The sequence below is a fragment of the Tenrec ecaudatus genome, chromosome 10, assembly GCF_050624435.1.
Source record: "Tenrec ecaudatus isolate mTenEca1 chromosome 10, mTenEca1.hap1, whole genome shotgun sequence".
NCBI lineage: Eukaryota > Metazoa > Chordata > Mammalia > Afrosoricida > Tenrecidae > Tenrec > Tenrec ecaudatus.
The window spans coordinates 26,257,272-26,279,141 of record NC_134539.1 but is presented as its reverse complement, the minus strand read 5'-3'; the positions used below and the strand labels follow the sequence as shown (position 1 = coordinate 26,279,141).

General features: G+C 47.6%; 1 protein-coding gene across 2 annotated transcripts in view; it reads left to right on the top strand.

Annotated features, from left to right (window-relative positions):
* The window catches only part of MOB3B (MOB kinase activator 3B), a 212,545-nt gene that overhangs the window by 159,177 nt on the left and 31,498 nt on the right, over positions 1–21,870 (top strand). For both annotated transcript variants that reach the window (XM_075560007.1, XM_075560008.1), the window contains exon 3: positions 16,558–16,760. In XM_075560007.1, coding sequence (XP_075416122.1) covers positions 16,558–16,760 — 203 coding nt within the window. The remainder of the gene's footprint in view (positions 1–16,557; positions 16,761–21,870) is intronic.

Here is a 21,870-nt window from a genome sequence, read left to right as displayed (position 1 = left end):
CCACTTTCCTGAATGTCTTCCTGGTCACTATTCCCTTCAGCCTTTGCAAAACTAAACCGATTGCCATTGAGTTAATCCTGAGGGACACATAGGGTTTTCAAGGCTGGGAATCCTGACCGGAGCAGAGCAGATCGCCCATCCTTGATTCGCACAGCGGTGGGTCCGGCTCTGCAAAACATCCTCCCAATTGGGTGCCAACCATCATTCTGTCTGGATGCCTCATCATTCTAAAGAGGATCGACCCCTGAGGATCAATCGTTTTTGCTATTTTCTCCCTGGCCTTAGTCTCTTTCATCACATAATTCAAGATTATTTACTTTTTACTTGTTGACCAATCCTGGCTGATTTCAATCATTGGGAACGCCAGGAAACCAACTTTTTATTTAGTTGAAGGTAAGCACTTGGATAGAAAGGCAAAAATGGGAACCAATTACAAGGATCTATATGTGACCTCCTCCCTGGGGGATGGACAACAGAAAAGGGGGTGAAGGGAGATGCCGGATAGGGCAAGATATGACAAAATAATAATTTATAAATTATCAAGGGCCCATGAGGGAGGAGGGAGCGGGGAGGGAGGGGAAAAAAGAGGACCTGATGCAAAGGGCTTAAGTGGAGCGCAAATGCTTCGAAAATGATAAGGGCAAAGAATGTACAGATGTGCTTTATACAATTGATGTATGTATATGTATGGATTGTGATAAGAGTTGTATGCGCCCCTAATAAAATGTTTAAAAACATTTTTAAAAAGAAAGGCAAAAATGGGAGGAGGGAGACGCTGCTTCTCCGGTCTCGGTGAAAGCCAAATACAAAGATACACTTCTCTCGGAAGTCAGTGATGCTGTCTAGGTAACTGCGTACAAATTTATACAGGAGGCTTCCACATGACAAGGTTCATTCTGGACCTCTAGCAGTTCCCTGGACATCTCTCCCTGAGCCGTGGTTTTCAGATGTAACCCAAGAATTATTGCCTCAGAGTGGGGAAGTCAAGCTCTCCTCCACTCCACTTACCTGCAGTATATAGATATCTGTTCATTTAGTCAGATACTTCACCCCCAGATACTTCACGAAGATCACTGTGTGCTCCTATGTACTTGATACCAGGAAAGATTCTATCTATCTATCTATCTATCTATCTATCTATCTATCTATCTATCTATCTGCATTCCCTGAGGATATAAAACTTCCCCTCTTGTGGGCGACAGGAGCAAATGGGCAGAGACAATGTGGCACAGTGAAAATGTAAGGGGGACTGTGGGAGAGGTACAGGGGGCTATTTGCCTAATTAGACTGGGGATGGGGTGGGCACCAAAGATACCCTAAAGCACTGTTTCCCAGAGTGGAGCTACAACCCACCAGGGGTGTTGGAATGATCCAGGGAGTAGCGGCAGGAGTAGGGTGGGGGGAGGCTGCAAAAGCGATGCTATAGGACAGGGTAGAACTGCCCCTGTGGGTTTCTGAGACGGTAGCCGTGGTGGGCATAGAAAACCCTGTGTTTCTCCTGAGCAGTGGCTGTGGGTTCTAACTGTGGACCTTACTATTAGCAGCCCATAGGCTAACCACTGAGTCCCCCAGGTCTCCGTGTTGTGGGCTGTAGTACAAACTAGATTGCCAGAGGGGCTCACACTCACACTCATCCAGAGCCATCAACTTCATGCTGACTCAACGACCGCATGGATGCAGTAAGTAAGGGAATCTATGTTCTAGAGCAGTGGTTCTCAACCTTCCTAGTGCCGCTGCCCTTTCATACAGTTCTGCATGTATGATGACACTCCCCCAACCATACAATTATTTTTGTTGCTATGTTATAACTGTAATTTTGCTACTGTTATGAATTGGATGACCCCTGTGAAAGGATCGTTTGACCCCCAAAGGGGTCTCAGACCCACGGGTTGAGAACCGCAGTTCTAGAGGAAGTACTAAGTTGGTTAAATAGCAAATGAGCATTAGCTTTAGCCTGACAATTCCAGCAAGGAAGGGTAGTTGAAGAAGAGTGTGTAGCTGTGACATCAGCACTATGTGGCAACACCCCTAAGGGAACAAAAGGACCTTTGTTCCAGATGGCTAGAGAATTTTCTATGCAAGTTAGAAAGATCTAGGTGCCAAGATGGGCAGATAACGCATGCTATCCCTCAGTCACCAAAGACCTGATCCCATGTAGCTTTTGATGATGTTGCTCCAATGTAAGGCTGAAGGCAGTAGGAAGTGCTGTTGGCCTGTTATGGCGGCGGGAGGGGGGTGGGGGTGTCAGGGAGGGGCTGCTTGGCTCCGCTTCTGCATTAAGAGAAGATGCCCCACCTGCTATCAGAGGTTGGAGCAGAGGCAGGGAGTTGCTACACTATGAACGACAGGCAGGAGAGGGTGACTTGACGAGATGGGGAAGTGACAGTGGGGTTAGAGAGACATTTGTAAATTAGAAAATTAAAAGGCTCTTCAGGCAAGAGCTTCCTATTTTTCTCCATAGAATGGAAGAAAGCTTCAGCTGGTACACAAACAGGAACCTTACCTTTGTGAGGATAGCGTATCACATTCAGGACAAGCTGTCTGAGTCCTTTCCGTGTGTTGTCTGTCACTCGTGACTAATCTACCAGACGTCTAACTTCCATGGACTAAGGATGCTCATTGCTGCCCATCTCTTCTCCCTCTGTCTGCATTTGATTTTCACCAAGATTGAACCCAGCTGGAGCGTGTGTCTAATGACTTCAATGATCAGACTCTAAGAAGCTGGGGGAGGGGAGGGTGCTGTCTCCCTGCTAACCTTCAGGACAGCAGTTCAAATTCACCAGCTGCCCTTCCGGGAGAAGTTGAAGCTGTCTGCCCCCATCCTGATTTACAGCCTCCGTATCCCTGTAACAGGTCACTCTGAGTAGACTCAACTTGATGGCAGTGAGTGACTCATGGTCAAACCATAGTCAATACCCTTCTTGGTTTTCCTGGGTCTTTGTTCATCTACTCCTACCCCCTTGCTATGACCGCCAGAAAGAGCCCCTGGACACAGGGAAGATGTATTTGAGGTGCAGAGGGCAGTGCCTCTGGAAGGCCCTGGGTGGCATACGTGGTTAAGTGTGCCACTCCTAACCAAAATACATGGTGGTTCGAACCCACCCACCGGTACCTTGGAAGGCAGGCCTGAGAACCACAGCATTCTGATTCCAAAAGAGGTTATACAGTCTAGCACACCCCACTGTGCCCAGGTGTGTGTGTGTGTGTTAGGGGGGGTTGTTACCAGGAGTCAAAATCATCTTGAGGACAACTAACAGCAGTGACCATAGGCGGCTGCCACAGTGTCTCCTGTGCCCAGCAAATGGCCCGTCTGAAAACACTGATGCATCCGTTCAGAGCGCACACTCACGCACAAGGCGGTGGCTTCCCTTTCTTTTCCTCCCAACACTGAAAACAGGAGGCAGGGAGTGGGGGGAGGGGCGGGGGGGGGCAGACGAAGGGTACTGGAGCAGAGAGTAGTAGCCAAGTTAGTATTTCTAACCATTTGCAGCTGTCAGCTTGTTTGGGTTTCCCCACCCCCCACCCCCTCTATTTTTTTTTAAGGCAGAAGAACAAAGTCTGGCTACACGGGGCTGTTTTCCTTGGCGTGTTGAGCCGACGCTGTCTTGAGGCGCACACTGAGATAACACAAAACATCTGCTCGGGGATTCAGCCCTTCAGAGCTGCACTGCCATGGGCCAGAGCAGAGGCGTCCTGAGACCACGCTCTTCCCTGGCAGGCTCAGGGCCCCAGAGCCTTCTGAGGAAGGAGGCGTGGGTTGCCCTGCTGTGTGCTGGGTGTGTGTTTGGTTTTTCTCTCCTTGTGATGGACTTGCACCTTGCTTTGGAAGCGGCTAGTTCTCAGCCACGCCGCCGGAAGAGCTCTGTTTTCTTTTCCCACGTGCGTGGGAGCTTGTTTTTTCGCATGAGCTCTTGAGAGTGAGTGATTTTTTTTTTTACTTGTAGAGGGATTTCCACATGCGCACTCCCATGGCAGCACTCTGCAGAGAAAGGCTGAACAGATGCTTTCAGGCAGAGATAACAGCCTGAAGGAGACATGTGGACCCTTCCGGTTGTGGCTGATGTGCCATGGGGTCCCTGAAGGACTGGTCTGGGTGTTAGGTTTCCTCATGGGTCACATGGAAACGCCTTGAGACAGCTCACACACCTGTTCCCATAGCTCATATTTCTTCCCAATACGTTTTCTAGGCATGAGTCTGTCCTTGGGAGAGCAGGCCCTTCCCTGTGATTTTTCCCTACCTGCTGGTGGATTTGATGAATAAAAACCACCCAATCAATGGTAACATTGGCTGCCATGGACTGGGTGCCTCTGTGTGTCCGCCGGCCCTGCGTAATTGTCAGCTCATTTACTCGTCATCATCCAAGAGTGCACTGGTCCTCCTGCCCCCTTTCCTCAGAGAAGACGAAGCCTTTGGAAGGTTAGGGATCTTGCAGAACTGGAATCTGACCAGAAGTATGCCTGACACCAGAGCCCAATGGCTGATGACACATACATCCAGGGACATAAAAGCCACACCACTCTTGGCCACCTTCATCTTTAACACCTTTGCTTCCCCAGTTCTGCCAACCAGAGGGAGATGGAAAGAGCATCTCTCTGTTCTCTTTCACACAATCTGCCCAATCTTTCGATCTAGATCCTGCCATGCATTGCCGTGGCCCCACAGAACCCAGAGACAACATTTTCTGACGAAAAGATTTATTAAGGAAGTTCACAGGTTGCAATGCAGGTGAGAAATGCTTAGGATATAGTGGTTCAGTCAGGACATGTTAGAAACGCTTCCAGTGCTGCCAATCAATGCCCATGGGGCATGCCACTCAACTGTCAGACTCAACCCAAAGTCACTCAGCTCCAGCTCCATGAGTCTGCAAAACTAGTTCCCTAAACGTTGTGCCTAGAGGCACCCAATGACAGGAAGCCTCAACATGAAGCCACTCGAATCCATCTCTGTGGGTTAGCAAGCCTAGCTCCCACAGTCAAGGGCCCAGAGGCACCTCCACCTCTACAAGGCAGCCTCTTACCTCAAAGCAGTCAGCTTGAATTGCTCTGTGCAGTGAGTTCACCCTTCACCTCAAGCTCTGACTCCTGGTTCTACTGCTGTTCCTCTGATGGCACACGGTCTTCTCAATCGGGGGTGTCACTGCGCGGGAATCTGGGGTCCACTCCTGATGCTGGCTGGTAGTGAGATCCTGTCTATGGCTTCTCGGACGGTTCATTCTATACCCAGCTGGATGGCATGCCTGTTCATTACTCACAGGTGAATCCTATCCGTGCCTCCCCTGGCTTTCTTACCCAGACGCATACAAGATCATTTGGAGCAGTGGTTCTTAACCTTCCTGATGCCATGACCCTTTAATATAGTTCCTTATGTTGTGGTGACACCCCCCCCATCATAAAATCATTTTCTTTGCTACTTCATAACTAATTTTGCTACTGTTAGGAATTGAGCGACCCCCAAAGGGGTCGCAACCCACAGGTTGAGAACCGCTGGTTTGGAGGAAATTTGAGATTTTGCCCAAGGAGCCACATTAAATGATCCACTGGCCCTGAAACTCCCATTGAACCACAGAATATTATAAGCCCACCCTCTCCAGGCCCACAATGAGCAGTAAGGACACATCTGGGAGGAAGATGTCCATGGCCCGTCTTTCAGAGTGTTTACAGCTCACAGGGGGAGGGGCCCACGTCAGAGATTCCCATGAACAAGTACATCAAGGCCAGTTGTGATTTGCTCTGGAGAATTTCAGGTACACAAGACAGCAGCAAGGAGAGCTGAGTGTGGGGAATGAGCACTAAAGAAAGGTACTCACAAGGTGAGTGACAGGGTAGAATATCAACCTGCTGCTTGGGAGGTTTGAGGTGCATTCCTCTGGTGCTCTGGTGTTCCTGGAGATAATTATCTGTCCCTCTTGCCTGGACCTCCAGAAGCCAGGTGGCGTAGTGGGTTATGCATTGAGATGCTAACCACACCAGTGGTTTGAGCCCACCCTTGGCTCTGCAGGAGAAAGATGAGGCTGTCTGCTCCTGTGAAGATTTTTAAAGTCGCAGAGACCCAAAGAGGTAGTTATCCCCTGGCCTTTCGGGTCACGAAGGGTTGGAATGGACTCCATGCTGGTGGGTGTGTTTTTCCATGCTTCCAGAGACCTCATTCACCCCAACATTGCTCTCGGGCTGGAGTTCCCTTCTGCCATGGGGCGCTCTCTTTTAGGAGGTGAGAGCAAAGGTGGATAAAACAGAAACGAGTAGCCAGTGCAGGAACTCACCGTGAGGTCATGTTGAACCGTGAGGTCATAGTCACTGGAACGTCAATAATGCTGCTGCTTTCTCTGAGGCCTGCTTCCCCTTTTCAGCTTTCCAAACCGGAGGGCAGCAGGGCTCTTTCATCACTTATTTTTCTTTCAAGAGTGCCAGAGGAAGGAAGGATTTAACGGGACACTTGAGTTGTAGAAAGATGGAAAGAAGAAAATGGGTTGAGGCTCAGTAATCACTGGAATTTTTATTACATTTTGTTTGGAAGAAAGACGATTTATTAAGGCAGAGATAAAAGGCAAATCAGCGTGAGGCCCCAGAGAAATTATGATATTCCATGCTCGATTTAGCACTTACACCGAACATGGCAAGCAGATCCGCAGCTGTGGTGAGACACATTCATAAACCCAGCAGGGGAGGAAGGCTGGTTTTCAGCTGCTGGGTTGTAGCTGGAGACTAAGGAGCAGCCAGGAGGCCTTTAGGAGCCTCCCAATCTGTCAATTCACCTCAGCCTTTGCCCCAGCTCCCTGGCCTGGCCTGGCCCTCCTTCTTGGCTCACCTTCCCTGCAAACTCCAGACTGGCCTTCTGAGCTTCCTGGTGAAGTAAATCCTTTCTGGGACCTCACATCAGCTGGTGTCTCATGAGATTTTGACCTCTTGTCTCTGAACTTGACCTGGCCCTCATTTAGGCTCCTTGACCTCCGTTGCAGGAGCACCTGGGGTGGCAAACATCTTCGGCTGCTAGCTGAAAGGCGGCTCAAGCCCACCTTGAGGCTTCTTAGAAGAGAAACCTTTGTGATCCGCAGGCGGCCCCGTCCCAGGGACTCTGTCGCAAGTTGCCTCTTGGATTTTTGTTTTAAGTTTTCATTTTACTGTCTTTTGTTATCAGCATCCTTATAAACCTAATCGTTGTCTTTGGGGACTGGAAATGGTGCACATACCATACCAATAGGCTTTAATGCACGTATGAAAATACATAGCTCAAATATTCCCTCAGACAACAGAGGACAAGATGATGGTGTTTTGTCAATTGGGGCAATAGCACCCTTTGTGGAAGGTTCTGGGTGATCTGGATTATCCCTGGAGATGGAGATGGCATTTCCAGTTGGGAAATTAGTGAGTGGCCATTGCGGACCTTTTGCTTCTTCACATGCTCTGTCGTAAAACATGTGTTCCTTCCAAGTCTTCTTATTGGCGTAAGCAAAGCAATCAGCGTTTGGGGGTGCATGTTTTCAAACAAGTGAAGCTCCTGGGTTTAGAAAAAAAGTCCAGCGAATCCTTTCACTGTACAATAACTTTAGAACATCCTCTCTGTCTTCTTCACCATTCACGTCTTCTGCCATAGGGCAGTGTTTTGAACAGCACGTCACATAAGTGAACATGTGCTATTGCGTAGTGAACGTGGCCATAAGATTACACTGCAACGTTGTGTGCCGTGCATATTATTAAAGATGTACAACAAAGAAAGAATGCCGGAGACTCACTCGAAGACATGAGAGGTCGAGGACCACCTGTACCCCTGAAAATTCAGCCAGTGACATTCCTGTGGAGTTCAGTTCTATTCTGTCCCACAGGGGTCACCGTGACTTGGAATTAGCTTCCTGGAAACTGGCATTTCAGTCTGACCAGTGGCAAAAATCAAGCCACATCATGCAATGCCAGGTCATCCAGGTCTAAGACCACCACTGGGCACCTCAATGCCCATCACTTCCCTATAGAACACGCTCATATAAGCCCCTCTTGTCATTTCAGACCACCTTCCAAGAGCTTGAATTTTCTCAGCCTTAACCTGAGAGTCACTAGGTCTGCCTCAGGGTGGGGTAGAGATAAGGATAGTGACTGTGAATCACTTGGAGGCCTTCTGATTAAAGGTTGATTTTCATATCATCACTACTTATCTAACCATCTGGGATTGTCTGATGGTCTGTCAGGGTTACTCTAAGAGTAGTCAAAGTTTAACTCCAAACCCTAAAGATAGATAATCTATTTCAGTTAAGACTACTGGTTAATATTGTCTGGCATTAACTTTCTAATTGAGTGCAGTGATTGAAAATTAACTGTCACCACCTGACAAACTAGGTCAAAAGTAGAAAGGGGGAGGTTTTATTGAGAAAGGAGCTTCAGATTCTTCACATTTCAAAACCCAAACCCAACCCACCGCATTGGGTTGATTCTGATTCGTAGGAAGCCTATGGGACAGTAGAATTGACACTGCGTTTCTGAGGCTGAAAATCTGCACGGGATTAGAAAGCCTCACTTGTCTCCCTAAGAACTGCTGGTGGTCTTGAACTGCTGACCTTGTGGTTAGCATCCCAAGACTTAAGACATTAAGGGCACCTTTTCTGGATCAAAATGTGCATCTCAGAGTTCTCCCTTCTTCCCCAAAGCAACGCGCAGACTTCTGTATCAAGATGCTGGACACGCTGTAAATTCAGCGTGGGCCTTTTTGTTCCTTTTCCAAATAAGAGATGATGGCTCTACATTGTGACTAAACAAGACCACTGCTATTTTCTAATCCGGTTTTCATTGATAACCTATTCCCTGCCTGACTCTCTGTGCCAGGTACTTCAGAAGTAGCAGTATAAAGCCATCCCTTAGCTCAGGGAAGTTACAGCAAATGAAGATCTAAGTATAGAAACTTTTAGGAAACTTTTTAGGAAAAAAAAAATTATCCAACACAGAATGTAATCTAGCGCTTACCCGAGTACCTGCTGGCTTATTTGCAAGTTCAGAATGGCTGTATGAATAGCATGACTGCCTTGAAATAAATGTGTGTGAGGAATACAATCCTGATCCTGTCTGGTTCCTGGCCATCTCTTACTTCCTGGGTGGCCCTTGGGATTTCTGGTGTTGCAGTGGGTTAAGTCCTGAGCAATTCAACATGGTCAGCAATTCAAACTCCCAATCCCCATCATCATTCTGGGGGGGAGGGGGGATGAGACTGTCTGCTTCCCTAAAGAGTTACAGCCTCGGAAGACCTGTGGAGCAGTCCTGTCGAACGCCCAGGCTTGCTATGAGTCAGCACCGGCTTGACGGTGGTGGGTTTCCGTGGTCATTGGGTTATAGCCGTCCTCACAAGGTCTTCATTTTAACGTGTGTGTGTGTTTCTATCCCCATTCTGCTCTTCTTATCCAGAAATTAAGATAATTTAGGCCCCCCCACCTTAGGAATGACCTACAAAATACAACAAAATCCCATTTCCCAAGCCATTTATGTTTACTGTTACAGAGGCCAAGATTTAAATAGATATTTTGGGAGGATACAATTTGACCCCTAAAATGGAATGATTATCAGATCCAACTTAGCTGGTGAAGCCATGAGATTTTGAGGGGTCAGAATTCTAAGATCGGGATCTTACTAAAGAGCCCAGGTGGGAAATGATTAAACATAGCTCTTAGTTCTTACTGAGTGCAAGACACTATACAGCTATTACAAAAACATTACTCACAGTTTCCTGCCATCAAGTCGATGCTGACTCAGTGACCCCCTGTAGGACAGGGTAGAATTGTCCCTGTGGGTTTCTGAGACTCATTCTTTATGGAAGTAGAAAGTGTCTTCTCTCACCCAAGGAGAACCTGGTGGTTTCAAACTGCCGACCTTGCAGTCAGCAGCCCAATTCGTACAACCATGAAGTAACTTATTCACGTAGGTAGTAAATCATAGGGCTTGGATTTTTAAGTGGGTCTTCCAGACTCCAAATATAAATTTGCCACAATGAAAAGTCATGAACGTAACCCACATGTGCCAAGCAAGAGGCTAAGACATGAGGAACGAGTTCAATGTGCTAGGATCTGAGAATCCAAAGAACGCACACGGCCCTCCTGGTCCTTCTTTCTTGACACTAATAAAATTCAAAGCCAGAGGCAAGCCAAAGACCAGACCAGGTGTGGGGTGGAAAGAAGAACCAAGGAGCTGATAGCAGCTGCCTCTCCCACAGCAGTCTCTGCTTCTCGGCGGGGCGTAATAATTCATTGCAACGACCACACAGAACTCACACATCGTACTGACGATTATGGGGTTCGTCATAGAAGTCCACAGGTTACAATTTAGGATTAGAAATGCTCAGGACACAGTTTTTCCAGTCAGGAGAGCCTCTTCTAAGACAGGCCAGCACAGGCCTCTTGGTCGTGGCTTCTTGGCCTTATGATACCTGGCTTGGCCATTGCCTTGCTCAGGAAATGTTACAAGCGCCTTTTAGTTCCACTGAGATATGCCCAAAGGCACTCCACTCTATTGTAAGACTCAGCGTGAAGGTGCTTAGCTCTAGCTCAATGGGTCAGCAAACCTAGCTCCACCAATTAAGTGCCTCGAGGCAGGTCCCCTACTCCGCGAAAGAGTGGCCTTACCAAAGACACTGCCTTGCTTGCACTGTGGGTCTGAAACTCGCCTCTCTGTCTGTTCTCTGGCTTTGCTGGATCAAGGAGGTTCAATATGCTGGGATTTGAGAATCCAAAGGATACACTCCACTTCTGGCTCTTCTTTCTTGACTGTAATAAAAATTCACCCGCTTCCTTTCTGAGATAGCTCATTTTATACCCATCAGGATGTCAAATTTGACCAATCTCCACATTAGAGTTCCAAGTTTCAACCATCACAACCACTCTCCACTGAATCAAATAAACTTGTCAGCATCTTTCCCCATCTTCTCTTACCTCCTTAGGAAAGAGTCATTTGGTGGGAGTTACAAATACTATGGCTGGAAGCGTTATACTAAGTAATTCACAGCACAGCCATGGGAGATGGTTGTTTACTGGTGTTTGATTAGCTCTGTGAAGGCAGTCCATTAAGTGGATGCTGACAAATTATGGATGGCATTGGGAAGGATGAGCCTTCCAGGCCATTTCATTTGCTCTTGGGACCTGGTCATAGACCAAGAGGCAGCCATTCTTTACGGAATGTCTTGTGGTTTAGAATCAGGAAAAGTATACATCGGGGTTGTTTCCATTTGGAGGCTGCACAAATAATCCGAGAACTTAAGAAATGGACGGCGTTTCAACAACTTGTGTTTTGTTGATGCCACAAACTTGCTTGTTGAAAGTGAAGAGAGCGCCAAGTATTTACTGAGGAGAATCAAAGATGACACCCTTCCAACGGAATTAATCCTTCAAACACAGAATACAAAAGTCCTCACAGTGCAGAGTTACAGCAGCCGAGGAGAGACTGGCATTGCCACGGCTTTCCTTTTACTTGGACCCGCAGTCCATGTCGATGGAAATAGCAGGTGAGCTACCAAGTGACATATTCCACTGAGAAAATCCATGACAGATAAACCTCTCAGGAACAAGGATGGGAGTAGAGAAACCATGAGGGTAGAGGGAAGGTTGGGGGAAAGGGAGAGAAAAGGGGAACTGATCACAATGATCAAACATATAACACCCCCCCACCCCACCCCACCCCCATTCCCCTAGGGGGATGAACAGAAGGGAGACAGTGGACGGTGTAAGATATGAAAATGACAATAATTTCTAAATTATCAAGGGATCACAAGGGTAGGAGGGGGAAAAAGGGAATAAGGAGCTGAAATGAAGGGCTCAGGTAGAAAGAAAATGTTTTGAAAATAATGATAGCAACATATGTACAAATGTGCTTGATACAGTTGATGTATGGGTTGTTATAAGAGCTGTGAGAGCCCCCAATAAAATGATTCATGAAAAAGAAGAAAAAGACATGATTTCTAAGGATCATTCTTTAACAGAACATGCTATCGGGATGGACTGGTTCCTGGAGGACAGTGAGCCCTATCAAGCAGGGAGTCAGTGAGTCATGAGATGGATTGACATAGTGGTTGCCACAACAGACTCAGCCATAGCAACAATAATGAGGATGCCACTGACTTTGGCCATATTTCCTTCTGGGGTACACAGGATCAACCCCAGTCAGAGCCAACTCAACAGTAGCACCCAACCACAATGAATGTTAGCTTGTACGGATTCACCCCACATCTAGGATTGAAACCTTCAGCAGGGAGGGAAGTTTCCCCTTGAAGGTGGTGGTCCCTGACATGGCCCCCCTTTACCCGCCTCCTGGGCCATCTCCCCTTATCACCTTTTTAAAATTTAATTATCTCTGTGTGCAACTAAGAGGAGGCCTGGTAGTGCAGTGTTTCAGTGTTGAAAGGTATGATGACCACGTGTTTCCATAAAGGCTTGCATCCTTGGCAACCCTAGTGGGCAGTTCTCCTCTGTCCTAGAAAGTTGTTATGATTCAGCAGCAACAGGACAGCACTGCATTTGGGGTTTTGTTGGTTTTGCCACTGAACCGTAACCCTTAGATGCTTCATTTAGCAGTGAAAGGGGTCCTCTCTCATGGACCAGAGAGAAGGAGTTACCCTGCAAACCGAAGCGGGTACTTTAGAGTTGAGAGTCAGAGGCACTGAGCTCAAATGGCAACCCTGCTGTTTTTAGCTGAGTTGCTGGAGCAAGTAAATTCATGCCTCTGGGCCTTCATTTCCTTCACCGGTAGAAGGGGAAGCATAAGGCTTACCCCACAGATAGGCTGTCAAGATGACACATGTCAGCTTCCCCGGCCAGGGAGTGGTGCTGGCTTCTCTGAAGCCCAAGGAACAGCCCACAAGTTCTGCCTGTACGTTGCTCCCCATTTTCCCACAGTTACCTCCCCTCCTCCCTCAAATCCCAGCATTTGCTGCCCAGACAGTCAGCTGCCAAGCTGTGCCCCACCCTCTCCCTGGGCTCATTTGATATGTGGCCACTTTGTTGTAGAAGAAAAGCCAGTATCGGTGCCAGGGCCCTGGGGAGACAGATCATGACACTGCCGACTGCCAGACATGTTTCCATTCTCTCCTCCTGCCCTGGGGGCGTCCCATGTGATCCCATTACAGGGTATGCCTCACCAGCCAGCTGCCTCTGGGACCCTGTGGGGACCAGGACAGTAGGTGCCCCTGGGTGCTGGGGGCCAGGAGCATGCCCTGAGCAGAGTTCTGCAGTTCTGTTAAAGGACTGCGGGTGCTGCCTGCCTTTCTTAAGAAGAGCGATTTTCCTTAGATTAACCATCAAAGAGCTCCAGACCTTGTCTTGTGGAGAAACTGGGGCGGGGGGCGGGAGGGTTCCCATTCCATGAACTCTTCCAGTGTTCCTGGGTTGCTGAACGCTGCTGCTAATGGGAAGGGTGGTGGTTTGAGTCTGTGCAGAGGTACCTTGGAAGAAAGGCCTGGAGATCTACATCTGAAACATCAGCCAGTGGAAGTCCCAGTTCTACTCTGACACACAGGCGTTTACAGTGCATTTCAATCAACTGGATGGCAACTCCATTCTTGGTTTGGTTCCTCAGTTCCAGGCACCGTAGGAGCATTTTGCCCAGTTACCATCCACACAGCCTTCTAAGCAAGAACCACAGATCCCATGTGATGCTTGGTTTCATACGGCTACGTGACTGTGCAGTCAAACTCTAGGTTTTACTGTGAAGGTATTTACCCGCGATTAACATGGGCATCTGTGGACAGTAAGGTTGCCCTCCATCACGAGGGACTCATCCAATCAGTTGTCAGAACAAAAGTGGAAGTTTCTCTAGGGGTGAGGAATTCTATTTCGTGATGGTAGATAGACACGCAAACCTTGCCACAATTTCCAGCCCTCTGTCTGGTCTACCAACCTTGGACTTGTCGCCATAATCCTTGAGCCAGCTCCTTAAAGGCCATTTCTTTCTATAAAACCGGTTCCCCTCAAGCAGATTTGGACTCCTGACTTTCTCATGTGTGTCTGTAGAACTGTGCTCCATCTGTTTTTCAGTGGCGGGTTTTATCCAAGAATTTCTTGCAAGATAACTCTGGGTGGACCCTACCCTGCAATCTTTAATTAGTGCCTGAGCATGTTTAACCATTTGCATGACCCCGGTATGAGATTCTCTAAACACACACACAACATACTCACATACACACATATACCACACACACTACTCACATACAGCACACACACTACACACCAATCGCACAATATATTTACCACACACAAATGCATACCATATACATATACTTACCATACACACACAGACAACATACACATACACACCACACACACACGTGCACACACCGGCTTCAAAATATTTTTGGAAACATTTCATTACCTTGTAATGAAATCTTTTTCTATGAAATTTTTGAAGCCCCTGTGTGTGGGGGGGGGGTGTTTCTGTGTCTCTGTGTTAGACATAAGAAACCATAGTAGTTCAGGTGTCCCTTAGAATCCCCCTGGCCTCTGGAAGTGCTACCTTTCCTTTCACAGGTGGAAAAACGGACGCTCAAAGACATTGTTCACTTGCCCATGGTCACAGAGGTGGGAGGGAGTGCATAGGACTAGCCTTGGGTTCTTCACCACCTGTCAGCAGTGTCCACACCAGAGGTATTAGCATGTTGAAGAAAAGGTGGGGTGCCTGGGACCCCGCTCTTGGTAACCTTGACCAGGTTAGGGAGGAATTCTGGGGGGCCCCACCTGACCACTCACCCTATCTGTGTTAAGAAAATAGAAGCCCCCAACTCTTAGTGTTCTGAGAGGTGCAGTGGGAATGGACGTGACCAAAAGTATCTATAACATCTGGTGAATTTGCCTCCCCCAGAGGCCCTCTGTCCAGATAGTTTTGGATCTGAGCTGTGCTAGGCCCAGGGCCAGATCTGCCCTACAGGGAGGTTTTGTTTGCTTTTGATATTTTTGAAACATTCATGCAGTGAAACCTACAAGAACTCAATGGGACTGCTTGTTTTCCCAGGTCTTGCAGGTTTCCCCCTTTGACAGGGTGCATGCAGTCTTACCGCTTTTCTATCACTCAATGTAGTCAAAAGTATTTCATTTTCCTTCTCTGACAGGCTTCCGCCTTACACAGGTTGCAACTTCCGCAGCCTGTGCTATAATTGTTAACACTTTCAGAAGCATCCCTGGGTGGTGCTCAAGGATCCCTGGTGGCACAGAGGGTTGCCTGCTGGGCTGCTAACTACAAGGTCAGCGGTTCAACCCTACCAGTTGATCTTTAGGAGACAGATGAAGCTGTCTGCTCCCACAAAGCCTGACTCTCTTAGAAACCCACAGGGGCAGTTCTTCCCTGTTCTATAGGGTGACTAGGAGTTGAAATAGACTCAATGGCTGTGAGTTTGGTGGGATTTATTTTTTTTGGGGGGAGGGACGCGGCTAATATGTCAGCTCTCAACTACTCATGGAAAGGTTGACAGTTCAAACCCACCATCCATGCTTTGGAAGGCAGTCGTGGTGATTGTTCCTGGAAGGCTGCACCCTTGAGAACAAAACCCAGTTCTCTGGGCCCGGTGCTGACTGTCAGTCGGAATCCACTGGACAATGCCCGCCACAGCCAGAACACTCAAATGGCTACCTCACTGGACACAGAGCAAGTTCACCCAAAAGCCTCAAGCACTGAATTCTCTGGAAATCCCTGAATCATGGTGAAAACTCTGAAGGCCCAGCAACTCTGGGCCTGTGTTTGCTCTCCCGCCTCCGGTGGCAGGAAATGCTCACCTCCCCATAGCCACGCCCCCCTGCTTCCTTCTCTCTTGTCAAAGTTAAGAGAAGATGAATGTCTTATACTCCAAAAAGTGGGCTAAATAAGCAAGCAAGAAGGGAGCATCCATATTTCTTTGCAGAGTACAAGGTCTTTTTCGCGCATGTTTGGTGCACATTATTGTTCTCGGCGCAGCCTCCAGCTTCCTGTGCAGAAAGGGCTCCGAGGTGCCGTGTGGCTGCTCGCCCTCCTGCCCGCCCGCCTCTCCCTCTGGGAACATGGGATGTTCCTGTAGCATTGTTGCAGTCCATGCACCAAGATCGATACATTCGGTTCACTGAAGCCCATCATTTACAGGAAGCCTTCTCTCTTTGTGTTGTGCACACAGCCCTGAGAGCGTTCACAAAGGCATGTATGCACCGTTACAGGACCACACAGAACAATTCCACTGTCCTACAATGCCCTGAGCCCACCCGACCGACCCCTCTCACCCATCTGCTCCCGGCCCCCTGGCAGCAACTGCTCTTTTCCCCGTGCCCAGAGCTTGCAGTTGCAGGCTGTCATTTACAAAGGTTTAATATGCAGAGTAGGTCCCACCCCACAAAGATACAAAGAAGCAAATCTAGCCCTCTCCACTCCTTTCTGCTTCTCTGCCATCCTTGCTGGCACTTGATCCTAACCCCCTATTAACCATTGTTTCAGCGGCTGCTGTGGCAGCTGCCCCCAGAGGGGTGGGCCCTATAGCTTGGCAGGCTCACAGCCAGCACGGTTCTCCACAGTGGCTCCCGGGCGGTGCGCCCCCCGCGCTTCATCTCACTCCTGTCACTCCATTCTGGTTTTGTTTCTCGTCTCCAGGTGTTCCTTTCCCAAAGAACTTCCTTCAAATCTGCAAGAAGATCCTGTGCCGCCTGTTTCGGGTCTTCGTCCACGTCTACATCCACCACTTCGACCGCGTCATCGTGATGGGCGCCGAGGCCCACGTCAACACCTGCTACAAACACTTCTATTACTTCGTCACAGAGATGAACCTCATCGACCGCAAGGAGCTGGAGCCCTTGGTGAGTGTCACTGTGCCACCGGGGTGCCTGAGTCACCCCGAGGAGCCCACAGCCAGTCCCGCGGGCAGTGCTCCCCAGAGCTGTTAGTCAGAGGCGTGCAGGATTGGAGAGAGCTTCGAGGTGAGCCGAAGGCCAAGAGACACCATGATGGCAACCCCAAGAGGGGTCCTAGCATCTGCCCCACGGAATGGCACAATGCCGTGGGAATATGAGTGAGAATATGCAGTGGGTTTGGATGAGGTGGGACAGTTTTGAATCTCAGCTCCCAAATCAGACACCAGTTGATTCAATCCCTTAAATGGATATCTTTGATCTCTCCTACTGCTCATCAAAGATGAACAGAAACCTTTCTTCCTCCAGTAAACACATATTTAGCACCTACTGTGTATCAGCTGGGGCCTTGGTAACGCTGTCCACTGGTGGGTTTGAACCACGAACTACTAATGGTAAGGTCTGTGGTTCAAACTCAGCAGCCATTCCTTGGGAGAAAAATGAGTCCATCTGCTTCCGTAAAGATTTACAGTCAGAATCGACTCCGTGGCAGTGACGTGTGTGTGTGTGTGTGTGTGTGTGTGTGTGTCTGGAGAGAGAGAAAGAGCTCTAGCACACCAAGTCAAGTAAAACTGCCTTTGAGTGGCTTCAACTCCAGAAGTTCCACTTGCTGTCACTCAATTCCCACTCCTCCGATCCATGTGTTTCAAAGGAGGGCTGTGTTCCAGAGTTTCCTAAAGCTAAGTTTTGTTCAGAAATAGATTACCAGGCCTTTACTGTAGGCCCATTTGGGCTGATTTGAACCTTGTACGTTAGCTATTTTCACCACTCAAGGACTTGGCTGCAGAGAGAGACACAAGCTCAGTGGAAAGGAGGATTCAGTGTCCTGCAGCCTTACTTTGCAGATGGACTCTGCCATGATGTAGTGTTAGCAGGATTCATTAGGACCGAGAAGCTTGTGTATGAAATGTGACTTATTGTCAGGTGACTGGAACTCCTTGGGTTCTATTCATAGACTAATTTGACAGCTGGACTCCCTCTGTGCTTCAGGATCCAAAACCAAACTTCAATACCAACTCATAGTCACCCTGTAGGACAAAGTAGAACCTTCCCTTTGGGGTTCACAAATCTGTATGAAAGCAGACAACCTCCACTTCCTCCTATGGAGTGACTGATGAGGCTGCTGACTTTGTGGTCAACAAATGTCCATGTGTAGCACAGTACACCCCAGACCTCCATCACCCTTTATCATGTGTGCTCTCTTATTGTGAATGCCCTAATCACAGCCATTTCCACTGGGGTCGGTTGAATACATTCTTAGTGAATACATTGCTTAATATTCAAACATGCTGCTCTCTGGAAGCCACAGTTTAAGTAAGTGGCGATTTTGTCTAACAGAGCAACCAAATCTAGTTGAATAACGGCTAACCCAGTGGAGCCAGGCTTTCCTTTTTGCTACCCTGCCTGCCATTCTCTTCGTGCACAGTACTTCCATCTGGCAAAGAAGTTGTTGGAAAACGTTGACGAGCGCATCATCTAAGTTTACCTCAACTTAAGATACACTTGTGTGCTCTGAGAGTGCGTGGCAGGACTCCTGTCCTTCGCATCGCTGGAGAGTTCTGGAAGAAAGCAAAGTTTTAGGGGCACAATGCAGGTGTTTCTTACATTCGAAGAGGGGGGCTCCTTGCCTCCATTTTCTGTGCACCGCTGCATTTCAGAAAGCTCTCAGAGGTCAGCAACTGAGCCATCCGTGAATCCAGTCAGGCAGCTAGGGTGGAGAGAAGACAGAAAGCCTCCGTGGTTAGGTGTTGCAACTCTGTCCTTCCTAGTGGGTGCGTGGGCACCCCGCGGCCAGGAGGAAAGGTGGTGAAGACTTTCAGGTAGTTTACAAGACTCAGAAGCGTTGATGATGTTAATTTCAGAAACTGCCAGGGACGCAGAAAAGAGTGGCCGAGGCCAGATAAATGAAGAGGGAGAGCAAGCACCGAGTATCATATGGAACATGGTGCTGCTGCTCAGAAGTTTTAGCTCATCGTCTGCGGAGGAGGCAGAGAGAAATGACCCTCTCCCGGGGCCCAGCAGAAGGAGAAGACTCTACTAGGCACTCACACTCTGATATCCCTGAGCCGAAGGCAGAAGCCGCTGGCTGCTAGGGCTGAACGTGGATCTCCTTTATGCCCAGAGACATACAGCCATTGTAGAATAAATGTGAGCATACGTCAGCACGTAGAGAAACCCTTTCTTGCCATCAAAGGACTCTCAGTTCATTTCTATAACCCAAGACCCCAACAGTTGGCAGTGCCAGGAGCTGACTTGAAGAGTAGGATCCCCAAGAAGTCCGTATTCTAGAAAAGAGCTCTGTTGGGGCCCAGGAAACAAGCCGGACTACATTCCCTGGGAAGTTGAGCAATGGTAGTGAACAAGACAAGTGCCAGTCTGCCCCACAGGAGTTGGCATCTCTTTCAATCTTGCTTGACATGATCGCCTACCTACGTTGATGGTGTCTTCAGTATAATTATTGAGGAATACATTTTAATGTCTTAAATATAAATGACAACTTGTATTTGTTTTAAAATGTTCCTTGCCTAAAATTGCATGCTTGCCATACAAACCCAAACCTATAAAGTGACAGTAAAGGATACTGAGAATGAGGATAGTCATTAAATAATGAAATTAATGTGATTTACTATTAAATAATTACTTCGTAATATAATTTTACATAAACAATTTAGAGTATGTATTGTATTATAACACTAACATGATAATTATTTAATAATATAATGGTTTCATATTTCATAATTATTAAAATGAAATGAAATCATGGCAGGCTAATTCCACTGCCCACTATAGATTTGTCTTGCTAAAATGGGAACTTTTATTTTAGTAGTTGATGTTAGACTTCTAAGCCTAGTGGGAAGTATCTCTATAAAATCAGCCATAGCCTTTCAAATCCACACATCCTTAAGGGAGCCCCAGTGGTGTAGTGATTTCAAACTGGGCTGCGTTCTGCACAGGAGGCAGTTCAAAGCCACCAGCAATTCCTCCAGGGAAAGCCTGGGCTGACTGTGTAGTTTCATGTAGATGATTTCTTGGAAACCTACAGGGGTCGCTATGAGTACACTGACTCAATGGCAGTAAGTTTGGTTTAGGGTTTTACTTGACTTGTGTACATTGAACACCTTATGGATGCAAAGCAAGATGCTTAGCTGTTCTAAGTGCGTAAGAAATAGATGTTCTTGAGAAACTGACAATGGAGTTGGAAAAATATAAAGTAATGAATGTGAACCTTGAAGGATGTTGAACCCAAGACGGTTAGCTTCACATTCTTTCTGTGCATTATTTCGAGTCTAACATAGATGGTATAGACAGAGGGGCAGCATCTATCCTCCTGCTTCCTTTAGGACAGCATTCCCTGAGTTTCCACCTTGCCCACAGTGCAGACCCCAGGGACTCACTTCATCCTCCTGCTGTGCTTCCATCAATCACAAGCACAGCCCTCTAGTCTCAGAGCCCACCTGATGCTTTTGTCTGGTGTTTACTAAGCATCCAACACATGGGTTGCCAACAAATCATGTCCCCTGCTGTCAAGTGCATTTTCTTAGCCGCCCAATAAAGGATTTTCCAGGCTGTAAATCTTTACACAAGCTTCGTCTTTCTCTCACAGAATAGTTGGTGGGATTGACCCACTGGCCTTATGGCTAGCAGTCCAAAGCTTCCCCAACACCGTTCTTCAGACAAGGTTCAGGCTCATTGTGTTGAAACCCTGGACCTTCATTTACTGACTGGCTTCCCACAATCCATCCATACATCAATTGTGTAAAGCACATTTGTACATTCATTGCCCTTATCATTCTCAATACATTTGCTCTCCACTTAAGCCCCTGGCATCAGCTCCTCATCCCCCCCCTCCCTCATGAACCCTTAGATAATTTATAAATTATTATTATGTCATATCTTCCACTGTCCGATGTCTCCCTTCACCCACTTTTCTGTTGTCTGTCCCCCAGGGAAGAGGTTATATGTAGAGCCTGTAATTGATTCCCCTTTCCATTTGCACCCTCCTTCCAACCTCCTGGTATCACCACTCTTACCACTTGTCCTGAAGGGATCATCCGCCCTGGATTCCCTGTGTTTCCAGTTCCTATCTGTACCAGTGTGCATCCTTTGGTCTAGCCAGATTTGTAAGGTAGAATTGGTATCATGATAGTGGGGGTGGGAGGAGCATTTAGGAACTAGAGGAAAGTTGTATGTTTCATTGTTGCTACACTTCATCCTGACTGGCTCATCTCCTCCCCACGACCCTTCCATAAGGGGATGTCCAGTTGCCTACAGATGGGCTTTGGGTCCCCACTCTGTACTCCCCCTCATTCACAATGATATGATTTTTGTTCTTTGATGCCTGATACCTGATCCCTTCAACACCTCGTGATCACACAGCCGGTGTGCTTCTACCTTGTGGGTTTTGTTGCTTCTGAGCTAGATGGGTGCTTGTTTACCTTCAAGCCTTTAAGACCCCAGACGCTATATCTTTTGATAGCTGGCCACCATCAGCTTTCTTCACCACTTTTGCTTATGCATCCATTTGTCTTTAGCAATCTTATCGGGGAGGTGAGCACACAATGATATGATTTTTTGTTCTTTGATGCCTGATAAGTGATCCCTTTGGCACCTCATGATCACACGGGCTGGTACCGTCTCATTTTTCTCATTTACAAAATGGATATAATGAAAAAAATTGTAAAAATTAAATGGGAGAGCCAATGGTGAGTGCTTAAGAAATTCCAACTATGAAATGAGACAATGAACTGGCACATAGTTGGCAGGAGTGCCCTAGCCCATCCCTCCCTATCTCTCTTGACCTTTTGCCACCTTAGTGATGGCCCAGGTAACTTCAAAGCAGGTGTAGTAAATCATACTACCCCTCCCATGGGAGAGTTACAGAGCTGGAAATATGCAGGGACCAGGTTTACATTGCCTATGATGCCTACTACATGCTGACCATATTTTGAAATAATATCGTGCTGTGTTTTAGGTGAAAGTCTACCCAACCATGTAAATTCCCACTCAACAAATTTCTATATGCATTATTCAGTGACATTACTTTCCTGCTTCACAATGC